Source organism: Cryptomeria japonica, chromosome 11 (genome assembly GCF_030272615.1).
Source record: "Cryptomeria japonica chromosome 11, Sugi_1.0, whole genome shotgun sequence".
NCBI classification, from domain to species: Eukaryota; Viridiplantae; Streptophyta; class Pinopsida; order Cupressales; family Cupressaceae; genus Cryptomeria; species Cryptomeria japonica.
In genome coordinates, this window is record NC_081415.1 from 229,735,305 (window position 1) to 229,746,762 (window position 11,458).

Genomic DNA, 11,458 nt, shown 5'->3' on the forward strand with positions numbered 1-11,458 from the left:
AAGTCATCCAAAATCAAACTAGGTTAAATCGAGTCTGGCCAAGGGAGGGGCATCATATAATGCAAGAGAAGAACATAATGACTATATCAAAATTGTAAAGACTATATCACATTATAAAGACTATATCAAAATTGTTGATTCAATTAGAAAAAGATCTAAAATAGATAACCTCATAATTTTCAAATCCGATGAGTATGATGAAAAAATTAAAACCAAAAAACATGGAATAACCTTAAGTTTTGAAAACTGAGAGGATAATGAAAAACATATGAATTATCCTATCCTGCCTAACAAATAAAAATTAATTATCAGAGTAAACTTAAAATAGTAAACTGCAATTGCATCAACAACAGAACAATGGTATCCCTATAAGAAAAAAGAATCAAGATTGGAGAGCTGGATTTCATCCCTGCAATTCTACATACACTTTACAAGCTTTCAACCTCAATGTATAAAAAAATTCTTCCAAGCTCTCAATATATTAAAAATTCTTCCCATCGTTACAAGATATTAGTTTCAACTTCTTGGACATCCAATCCCAATTTCCAACAGCTGCATAACGAATGCCACAGGTTGTGTAGAGAATCAGTGTGATGTACAGGTAGATATTCCCCATTGTTGAAACTATGGTACAAGACCTTAAAGCAAGTCGAGCCACTTAAAATGCCCCAACCTTATATTCATTATTATCGGGTCATTCGTGTGTTATCTTCTGTATACAACAGTTAGCATTGTTGTTAGCATCAGTGATAAAGAATTAACACACAGATTCGTGTGTCCTTGGTAACCTCACTGGAGCAAACTCAACAGTTAAGGGAGCATGATCAGATAGAACATAATTATCAGGCCACATTCCCCTTTCAACCTCTGGCGGAAATAGAAATGCTTTCTTAACATCAAAACCAAATGCCGATTCTTGCAGATTTTCAACATCCTGCAGCTTTCTGTCGATTCCAACTAAATGTTGAGTAGCCGATTGCCTACTAAATACAGGGGCAGCAGACTGCTCTGTAGGATTCAACACTCTCTGTAATATAAATAACAGCCCCAAATAAGAATCACATGCTATAGAATTCTCAATCATATCATGTGAAAGACAACAACTTTGCATTTGTAATGAAAGAGAAAAGTAAAGGCTTGTGCTTGCCTGAAACTCCTCATAATCAGCAATTCCATTTCTATTGGTATCAACTGCTGCCCACAAGTCCTCAATTTCTTCAGTACTAAGACCGCGGACAAGCTGGAGAATGTTTTTGGAACAAAGATTATAATGACATTAGACACACTAGAACCAAACTGATCAAGCAAAATGACCAATTACAAAGTTTAGAGATCCAAACATCCACACTATTTCAAAACATGAAGTTAAACCTGCCTGATCCAGAGTTTCCGAGAATTTTACATAATCAACAGAACTGTTCTCAGACTTGAAGTGGCAGAATGCATCTCTATCTTTCAAACCAGCCTCCCACAATTTAGACTGCAGTCAGAATATATTACAATAGACATTATGAAGGTATAATGTGGCTTTCAGGGGATGCCTACCTCTAATCCACATATGAGATAGATGAAGAAAAAAGGTTCAAAGGAAAACATTCTATCCAGGAGTACTTCTACTTAAAAGATTCTAGTAAATATGACGCCTATTCCCACTTCTTTTTTTAAATAAATGTTTTGTATTTACAGCAAAACAGTCATTTAACAACCACAAATTGCACTCAATTTCAAGGTTCCTAATTAGCAACAACCTTTACAATTCCAAATACAGCTTCATTCCAGCTCGTCTTCAAAGACTTGCGATAATTGTTAGGATTAAGAAGCCAGATGAAATCCACTCCACAGATATTGCCACGATGATTGCGATGGCTAACCCACTGTATGAAACCCAAATGAGACATTAAGTGACAATGCAGAATCTGTACGCAGTATGTTTCTTCTCAAATTGATGCAGGGGAGAAATAAAACAAATGAAATCAGGCAGTGGCATATAGATATATAGTATACTGACCTTATGAGCATCCGCATCACTGTCTGTGTAATGGTGAGCAGCATCATAGGATGAAACAAAGCCTTGAGAACGTAGAAATTTGTAGACATGTCCACGTTTGCTTCCATTCCAGTCTCTGAATAGTGCACAATATTTAGAAAGGCAAAATCTTCAAAAATCCAAAACTTGAAACACAATGAAACAAAGTCTGGGTCTTACCCACATAGAATTATTGGGACAGAGGGGAGCTTGCATTCTACCTTGTAGGCTTCCAAGCGCTCCAGGATCTTATATACCTGTTAAACATAACAGTCCTCTTTGATTCCTGAATTTTATGATAATGAACATTGAAAAAGATAAGAGAAGCTCCAAAAGAGAAAAACAATAATACACATTGTAAATAAGGAAATCAGAGCTGTTCTTGGGATGAAAATTTAACGTCTACATATGAGTAGAAAAACAACTGAGGAGGAAAAAGACAAAGACCTGGCGGAGACGAACAAGGCAAATATCTGAATTATGAGGAAACATCAAGTGTGTGTTGACAACCAGTGTGTCTTGCTGAATGATTCCGTTTTGGCTTCGACGAAATGGAAGCACAGACTGAACATGTAATAGCTGCGCTACACGATCTCCATTGTCATTCAATAGCAATTTCTTAACCTTTACTACTCTGAAACGATCCTTTTTGACTGCAGTGAGAAGACCTGCCAAAATATCAAATATTTCAATTTTATGATGCAAAAAGCCTATATATAGAGTAATTAGATTTCAAAACACCATGGCTTACAAAGAGAAATTCAACATATCTGAATCATGCAGAATTACCAAGCATATTCACATGATTTATTGTCATGTTCAAGAATTCAGGTCATAAAACATATAAGTAATAACACAATGATAAAGAAAACAATTTTATCTGCAGTGACAACCAAATACATAACCAAGGTAACATACAAATTCAGTGAAACTGGCGATAAAAATGGAACAAAGTTATACCTGTACTTATTCAAATTGCAAATCAACAGTCAGTTAAGAGACAAGTACAGAGGTGGACTATTTTGGTATAATCTTTATCAAATTCAACTAGGCCAGAGATTCATTCTGTCAGCTGCAGAAAATACTTTGGAATTATTGGAATAGCCTATCTAAAGCTTATTGAAAGCCAACAAGCACACCGTTGTTCAATGTTCTTTTAAGCATCATTCCTGTGATTTGTAGAGAATCTTTCCCACGGTTTGTAAACAATACCTACTAAAGTACTAACTACAGTGACCATTTCTGACTACCACAAATAAAGGTATAACTGTGTGTAGCCTCCGGGCTTGGAGTTCACAGTTTATGGTTTGAAAAATCCAATACACTCGTTGGGAAGTTGTGACTGATACACTCATTTGGAAGTTGTGACTGCTACAATACATGTGCTTGTTCATAGCAACCACTATGAAGATGCCTGGCTATGGTGTCAGATCAAGTAAATCATGTCCAAACAGGATCATTTAGCCCATCCATTAAATAGCGCTTAAATATAATCTGGTGAAGACAATGTTTAGAGGGAAAAGAAAAAATAGAACAACCTCCAGAAAGGTTTCTAGGGGCTGAATTCTACCGGCAACCTTCTTGTTTTTCTATCAACTTACACATTTCAGTTTGTAATGCTAACAAAACAAATATCCAAAACCCAGAAAAACTGAATTTTAAACCAAAGACAATTAAGCATACTAAACAAAGCAATAAATGAAACAAGAATTACCATCTCCACGGTTCTTGGGACGACCAAGTTTATAAATTGCATAGCCTTTATTTTTCAAGTCGCGCTCATACATCTCAACTAGCTCCTCATTTCCAACCCAGAACTCCTAATAGTCAACAAAAGAGGCAAAAGAATTTAGAACTAAGTCAGCTACAAACAAAATGCCCTGATCTTCGTCTGAAGCCAAACCCTAGAATTGCTTGGCAGTTTAAAATCCCTGTATCGTGTGGCAATAAAAATGCCCTAATTGTAGTGATTGCTAACAGCTAGCTGCTCTATTTTAATCACCTACCTGCAAACAAATGACAGATGATTCTTTTTTGAGAAGCATGTCAAGTATTCCTTTATTGCGGTTCCACCAACGTTCCCTGAACTGGCTTTCCCGACAGATCTGCAAAAGTCAATGACAACAAAAGATTTAGGTAAAATGAGATCCAAAATGCAAACTGAAATTACATAAGCATATATGGTGGATTCCATAGAGAGGACACTTTCTTCCCATCAAGTACAATAAATTCTACATTGCCAACAGTAAAGAGATGCTCTGTTGCCAAAAGAAGTCTGCATTACGAAAAGCATTCATCTGCCGTGGATGATACGCAGCAGCACAAAATTCCAAGTATTAATAATCCAAACGAAAGTGGCCCGGGAAAATATATATTATGCCAATTCCATGGAAACGGAAGCCACGCAGAAAATATGCATTCATACCCATTTCACAAATATGAAAACAGAAGCGACCCAGAAAAGTACATCCCTAAACATTGTACACCTATGAAATATCATCAACCTAGGGAAAATGCATCCAGCCCATTCTTCCAATAAGAAAATAAAATCGATCCAGAAAAAGACATTAATACCCATTTTACATATATGAACAAAATCTACCTTCAAAAAAGAATACTCAAACCCATTACACATATATCGAAACAAATAATCGATTCACAAAAAATAAATGCATACCCATTTTTAAAACATGAAAACAATAGCGACCCAGAACGAAAAGCATTTTCATCGATAAACATGAAAATAATTCCAGATCAGATCTTACCTCACTATTGATGCGCTTGTATATTGGTGCAAGGATATTGAATGTAGTGCAAGAAACGTTTCCAATTTTCCTATTCATTCTTTTGTGCTGAATTTTACTGCTCTCTGAAACAAAAATTTGATTTTCCTCATCAAACTCTGCACCACACGTCTCCATGCCTACACAATAACTTTTCACACAATCCAGTGGAGTTTTATACATAAAAGCGGAGCAGACGAAGCGTAATCATCAAGCTTCAAGCTAGTACTCATGTGGATTTATAACCATATGATATAATGGGACAACTCCTTTCAAAGAATCAAAATTTATTGAGCACTGAAAATCTCGCGATGTCTTTTTGCAAATTGTCTGGTGGGGTGAAGATGATGGAAAACTCACCGCCCACAGATCGAAGAATCCACCGAAAGTTTTTTTAATCACAAAATTCAAAGAATCAAAAATTATTGAGCACTGAAAATCTCGCGAGGCCCTTTGGTAAATTATTTGTCTGGTGGGATGAAGATAATGGCAAACTTACCGTCCACAGGGGGGAGAATCCACCAAAGATTTTGTAAATTATTTGTCTGGTGGGATGAAGATGATGGCAAACTTACCATCCACAGGGGGAAGAATCCACCAAAAAAAAATTAATCACAAAATTCCTTTATAACAGCACACCTTTTTGTTGTCCCGATGCCAAAATCTTAGTGACCGGCAAACGCAGCAAAATCATCAAATAAGCAATTAAAAATTGCAAAACAAAGACTTGTCCACCAATAGTTTGATGAAAAAGTATTATTTTACTGAATTGTAAATTGTAACTATTGGATTAAATGAATTCGTGAGCAGCAGTAATCTAAGATTTTTGGGAGCTCAATAATAAAGGTGGCTTCACCCTGCAAAGCTTTGGATGAATGTTCCAGTCATAATGAATGGCTAGAATGTAAAGAAACATGGCTGCCAGATCAATGACAGTGATGGGGGAGGAAATGTCGGTTTCTTTTTAATTTTGCTTTACTGAAAAAAATATTAAAGAACTTGAGTAGATTGTAAACAGGACGAGATTCACCGGTCATAAGGGAGTAGATCCTGCATAGACCAACCTTTTTACCAAACAAATTGGTTTTGAGTTGAGTCAGAACCAGTCATGGGGAGTCTTCCTAGGATGTAGTAATTTGGTAATGCACCTTTAGTTGCAGGTAATGTTCTTTTAAGACTTATGAGAGGAAGAGTATTTCAGTTTTTAATTAATATATTAAATAATAAAATCAATTTTTTTTTTATAAAATAGATTGCATTACATTAGTGAAGCAAGTTGCTTTATTTTTATAGGGTAAAAGAATGTAGGTTGTATTGAAAATTTTATTGCTGAACATTCTTTCCAAATCTTTATAAATTATAAAGATATTTTAAATTATTTATTTATATTTAAAAAGGTAGAGAAATATTCATTTTGGGTTTGGATTAATAATTTAATTAAGAATTATTTTATTTACAAATATATGAAATATAAATTTTGAGTGGGGATTTCATATGGTTGTTAAAAAAAGATTTAGTGATAATAAAAAATTGTAGTCAAGAATAAAAGTGAAAAATATATCTATATGTTAAAACATTTTACATAATGAGTATGACAATTTCAGTTGAATTCAATTCAATTTATAGCTCATTAAGAAAATTAAAATTGATACTTCGTTGGAATTATACAGTGTAGTAATGATCTTTTTTAGTTTTATGTTATTTTAATGTTTGTAATTGATTTTTTTTATGATAGTAATTTTTTATTTTTTTGGTTGTTTATTAGTAATTGTTTTCTTCATTGAAATTTGAGTGGAATCTTTTCTTTGAAAAGAGCTTTTGAGTTTGTTGATAGGGATTGAGTTTGGTTGAAGTAATTTTTTCACATTTTTAATTTCATTGTTCTTTAATTTTCAACAACCACTTCTTTAGTCCATGCTACAAATATTTGTTACACAAAGATTGTCATTATCTTAGATAGGCATTGCATATTTTTTCTCTCAAGTGTGCATAAAATATATATTTGATCATTAAATATAATTCTAAGTATTTCATTTTTCTAATAATAGATATTGTTTTTCTTTCTAATAAAATAAGTGTATCTAAATTTTAAGTGAACTAATTGAAAACACATATTTAAATAACAAAAATTATAACATATTTAATAAAATATAAACTAATAGTTGATGAAATGAGATTTCCACAATCCATAGATTAGCTTCTCAAAACGATTGTGTGCGAGTTTTTGATCGATATTTCCAATCACACTCTGTGATCCATCATCAGATGAACGAGAGCACATTAAGCAAAGAATGAGTGATTGCGGACTATCTTGATACTTAAAAAGAGGAGAAATGAAAGAAAAAAACAACAAATACAACAATAAAAAATTAAAAGTTAAAAAACAAAAAGAAGAAATAATGTTTTGTAATTTTCTTTCTTTCTTTTTTTTTTTTCTTTTTTGTTCTTTTCCAATTCTTATTTTATTTGTCTTTCTTCTTTCTCCCCTCTTTTTAAGTGTCATCCTAGTCTGCAATCACTCATTTTTTGATTAATGTGCTTTAATGTGCTCTCATTCATTCTGATGATGGATCACTCCGAAACATTGATCAAAAACTCGCATAAACTAATAGTTACAAAATTAGTCAATTATAAGGTTGTTCATGGCATAGTATGATGGTTAAATTGTGACATTGTGGTTGCTCTCATTGGACAATTGTGATCATGGGCATCACACCCTCATTGATCTATTGTGCTTGTGGGTTTGAATCTTTGTGTTGAAGTTGTTGATGACCAATGTTAGTCACTTTGTGCTCCAAACCCTCACTAGCTAGCATGCTTGTGATCTTTGTGCTCTTGTTAGGTGACTAAGCTCATAGGTTTGTACTATTCACATTAATGGTGTGCTTTCATAAGAGATAGGGTCCTTCATTTGTGGTTTCATCTAATTTGGGTCAGGTTAAAAATTTCCATGTTAACATTTTAAAAATTTTATTGAAAGATTAAATTTTATAATTAATTAAATTCTATATTAAAAATTACATAATTGTACTTTTTTTTCTTGCATAACACTGTAATGGTAATGTGATTCAAGCAATAAGATAAATCATTATTATTTTAAAATTAGAAATTCTTATAAAACATTATGCTAAGGTTGTGTGATTTAAGAGATAGGATAAATCATAATTTTAAATATAGCAAGTTTCTCATAATAAGAATGTTAAAAAATGAGCATAAAAAAGAAATTCATAATGTGTTTTTTAAGCTTTATTTATTAAAAGCATTATATATACATAATAACCTTTTGATTAAAAATACAAGACAAATATCTCTACTGTCTAAATCATTTTGATGAGCTGCTGATTTGTATGTTGAATAGTTTTTATGTTATTCAATGTTGTAGTGAGCTGATTGAATCAGTTAGGTATACCATTGTATTTTTACAATCTTGTGAGCTGTTGATTTCAACTGTTTGACAATGTATTTATTTTCTTCCTTTCCTGTAATCTCTTCTTAGACTACTATTTATTTATTTTTATTGTAACCTTTACTTTGTTCAATAAAAAAAAATGAGTATAATGTATTTCAAATTTGAAAGAAATCAATCAACATCCCTAAACAAAAAAAGAACATTAAAGCCCTGGTTAAAGCCCTTGCCAAATGGTGCAAATGAGGGTTTTTTCTTTTTCCCCTCTTTTCTGTAGGTTCTGATTTTTTTGGGCGACAAACACAAATGCAATGCGCCTTCAACAGGCCACGTGTCTTCGAAAGCACAAAAGCAGAGGTTAAAGGATAAAGCTTCCAACATTAAATTTTCAAAGCCATAACGCCATTAACACAAATCATCACCAATCAGTCAGGGAATTTGTCAACAAAACAAAATGCCACATCAAAATAGAAAAGGAAAACCTTCAAGCCACAAAATCTTTTAAAAAATTAAATAAAGCCAGCACAAATTTCTACATACCTGCTCGAAAGCCTTTCGAACTTCAAAAGAAATGTAGCGACAACTGTCCTCGTGAAATGTTGCAATTGAAACATTTCTTCAAAGCTTTTCTTTCGCTTGACCCTAAAACAATGGCAATCGGTTACAGACAGAAATTTTATTTTATTTAAGTCTCACTGGCTCAAATTCCAACACATTTGCATAGGCAACCAGAAAAAGGAAAGCAGAAATTCCAGCGACAACATTAAAAGAATTTCTTCAGTTCAATTCAAGTATTTACGCCAAAAACAGAAAATTAAGACAGGTCGCGAGCTTACTTGTAGCGTAGATTGGATGAGGATAATCCCTGCCAACCTTGGATTAACGCTTTGATTGAGGAACCACGGTTGGTTAAACCAACAATTGTGAAGGATAATTGAATTAGAGTGTGTTTAACTACACTTTGGATGGTTGGACCGATGACAGGATTTAGGGCACAGGGGAGAGAAATTAGAGTAGAAAAAAAATCATTTTTCTTTTCTATAGTCAAAGTTTTCATACATTGTATTCAAATCAAATTATATATGATATTTGATACAAACTAGCAATTGCATATTGTGGTGCAATGGGTATGTGGAAGAGGTGTGGAAGGTCAATTAGGACAAAATTTGGTCTATTTTTTACATATATTTATGTAGTATATGAAATCAATTGATAAGAAATTTTGAAAATGATATTGTTTGTGAGGTGATTGTCTCAATGAAAAATGATAGCCTCAAATCAACTAAGAAGGGGGAGAGGAAAAGTGAGAGAGGTTAATAGAGAGATAGAGAGGTAGAGGGAGAGATATAGATCGAGATAGACAGGGACATAGAGAGGAAGAGATAGAGAAAAATAAAGGAAGGGGTAGGGGGTGAGATAGAGTGATAGAGAGATAGATAAATAAGGGGATATAAAGAGAAAGGGGGGGACAGAGAGATAGAGAGGGATCAAGAGGTAAACAAATGGAGAGAAGTAGAGATATAGATCAAAAGAGATAGATAAATGTAGAGAGAGGGAGAAACAAAAAGATAAATATAGAGATAGAATGAGATATATAGTGATAGGTAGAGAGAGGGAGAGATATAGGAGTAGAGAGATTGAGAGGTAACAAGAAAGAGATCAAGGAAGAGATGGAAGAAGAAATATGGAGAGATGGAGATAGAGAGGCAAAAAGGTATAGATATAGAGGTTTGTGAAGGGGGGGAGGGGGAGAGAGAGTGGGAGACATGTCTAGATACATAGGGGAGAAAGGAAGATACAGAGGAAGGCTTAGAGAGATATAGAGGGAGAGGGAGAGATATAATGAGATATGGATGATGAGATAGAGTGATAGAGAGATAGAGATATAAAGAGATATAGATAGGGAGAGGAAGAGAGAGATAGAGAGATAGACATAGAGAGAAATAAACAATTAGAAGTGGAGATATACAAATACTAGAGAGAGAGAGAGAGAGAGAGAGGAAGGATATATATATATATATATATATATATATGATAAAGAGAGAAGATTCTACACTAAGTTTTTTGTTAGCGTTATTGTTCTCTTACTAAATATGGTGGACTACCATATGGTAATTAGTATTTGTTAGTTGCTATTTGCAAGGAAATTCATTTGTTTATTATGAAAGTACTTACGAGTTTTAAATAATCACCTTGTGAGGTAGGTATCACCTTAATCATTTGCAATAATAATAACACTTATTCTCCTTCAAAGGGCAAGTGAAATAATAACGTAATTGGGCATGTAAGGCTATTCCATATATTGTGTAATTAAATATAATTTAACCATATAAGGGCATTTGGTGTAATGAAAAATTCCATATTGTAGCACCTAGATGGTGTTGAGTTCAAATCATCTTCAATACAAAAAAAAATTATATTATTTTTTATTTAATAATGTATATTATAAAACATAATATATAATACTAATAAATATAAAATCTATATATATAAAACACAAATAAATGCATTGAAAAATATAATATTCAATAAGAAATAAATCTAAAGTAAATATTATATCAAACTAGTATATAATAATAAATTGAGTTTATTGATTAGATTGATTAAATAACTAGAAGCGTGTATTACCATAAGTCCATGGTGTCGTGCGCAAAGAAGTGTGCAGGGTTTCGAGCTAGGGCATCGAAGCCCTAGCTCATGGGTGGTTGTTGCCTGCTGGTGCATGGGGGGAGGGCGGTGGGTGTTATTGCAAGGAGGGGAGGATCTGCTTACAGGGAGGCAGGTGTTGGTGGAGGTGTGGTGGCCTACGGGATGTGGTTTTGTGTTGTGCGCGACAGGGGCTCGGGGTTCCCTACGGGCTCATGGATAACCTGTGGGGAAGGGGGGTTGTGGTCCGATTTGCCCTTTGATGGTGCTCAGGAGGGGTGGGTATTTGTTGCCTTGCAGGGGTGTGTGGATCCCTTGCTTATTTCCCTTTGGGGTGTGGGTTTACTATGAGGTATAATGTCTAGTATTGGTGGAGAGGCCTCGAAGGCACCTCCTGTCATGGATTTCCGTGTTGCAGTGGGTTCAAGATCCCCATTCCAAAGTGTCAAGACTTTTGATAATAATCTTTTTGTCTCAGATTCAGGGTTTGGTAGTGCTAGTGGCTCTTGGATTACGAAGATTAATGGTTGTCTGGAGAGATGCAGTGAGAGGTCGAGGTTCGTTATTCCTTCAGAGATGATAGTTGAAGATGCTGAA

The 11,458-nt window shown here is 34.0% G+C and overlaps 1 protein-coding gene across 6 annotated transcripts; it reads right to left on the reverse strand.

Annotated features, from left to right (window-relative positions):
- Window positions 1-450: 450 nt before the first annotated feature.
- On the reverse strand, window positions 451-8,848 carry LOC131063950 (uncharacterized calcium-binding protein At1g02270). 6 transcript variants are annotated; one of them, XM_057997950.2, is made up of 10 exons: window positions 8,756-8,848; window positions 4,033-4,131; window positions 3,741-3,846; window positions 2,474-2,694; window positions 2,207-2,283; window positions 2,009-2,123; window positions 1,749-1,874; window positions 1,376-1,480; window positions 1,148-1,240; window positions 451-1,027 (listed from the first exon to the last, which is right to left on the reverse strand). In XM_057997950.2, the coding sequence occupies exons 2-10, from the start codon at window positions 4,069-4,071 to the stop codon at window positions 758-760; spliced, it is 1,152 nt and encodes a 383-aa protein (XP_057853933.2). In that variant the 5' UTR covers window positions 4,072-4,131; window positions 8,756-8,848; the 3' UTR covers window positions 451-757. The 6 variants fall into 6 exon arrangements, with proteins under 6 accessions (XP_057853933.2, XP_057853931.2, XP_057853930.2 ...); XM_057997948.2 differs by lacking the exon at window positions 8,756-8,848 and adding an exon at window positions 4,792-5,883; XM_057997947.2 differs by lacking the exon at window positions 8,756-8,848 and adding an exon at window positions 4,452-4,537 and having other exon boundaries at window positions 2,248-2,312.
- Between the last annotated feature and the right edge of the window lie 2,610 nt (window positions 8,849-11,458).

Bases quoted from the DNA above. Each gene is read 5' to 3' on its own strand.
- LOC131063950 (XM_057997948.2), bottom strand. From the start codon at position 4,992: ATGTATAAAACTCCACTGGATTGTGTGAAAAGTTATTGTGTAGGCATG. The intron at 2,695-3,740 runs GTAATTCTTGTT...ATATTTTGGCAG, and splicing joins TCCCAAGAACCGTGGAGATG to GTCTTCTCACTGCAGTCAAA. The intron at 1,241-1,375 runs GCAGGTTTAACT...AACATTCTCCAG, and splicing joins TCTCGGAAACTCTGGATCAG to CTTGTCCGCGGTCTTAGTAC.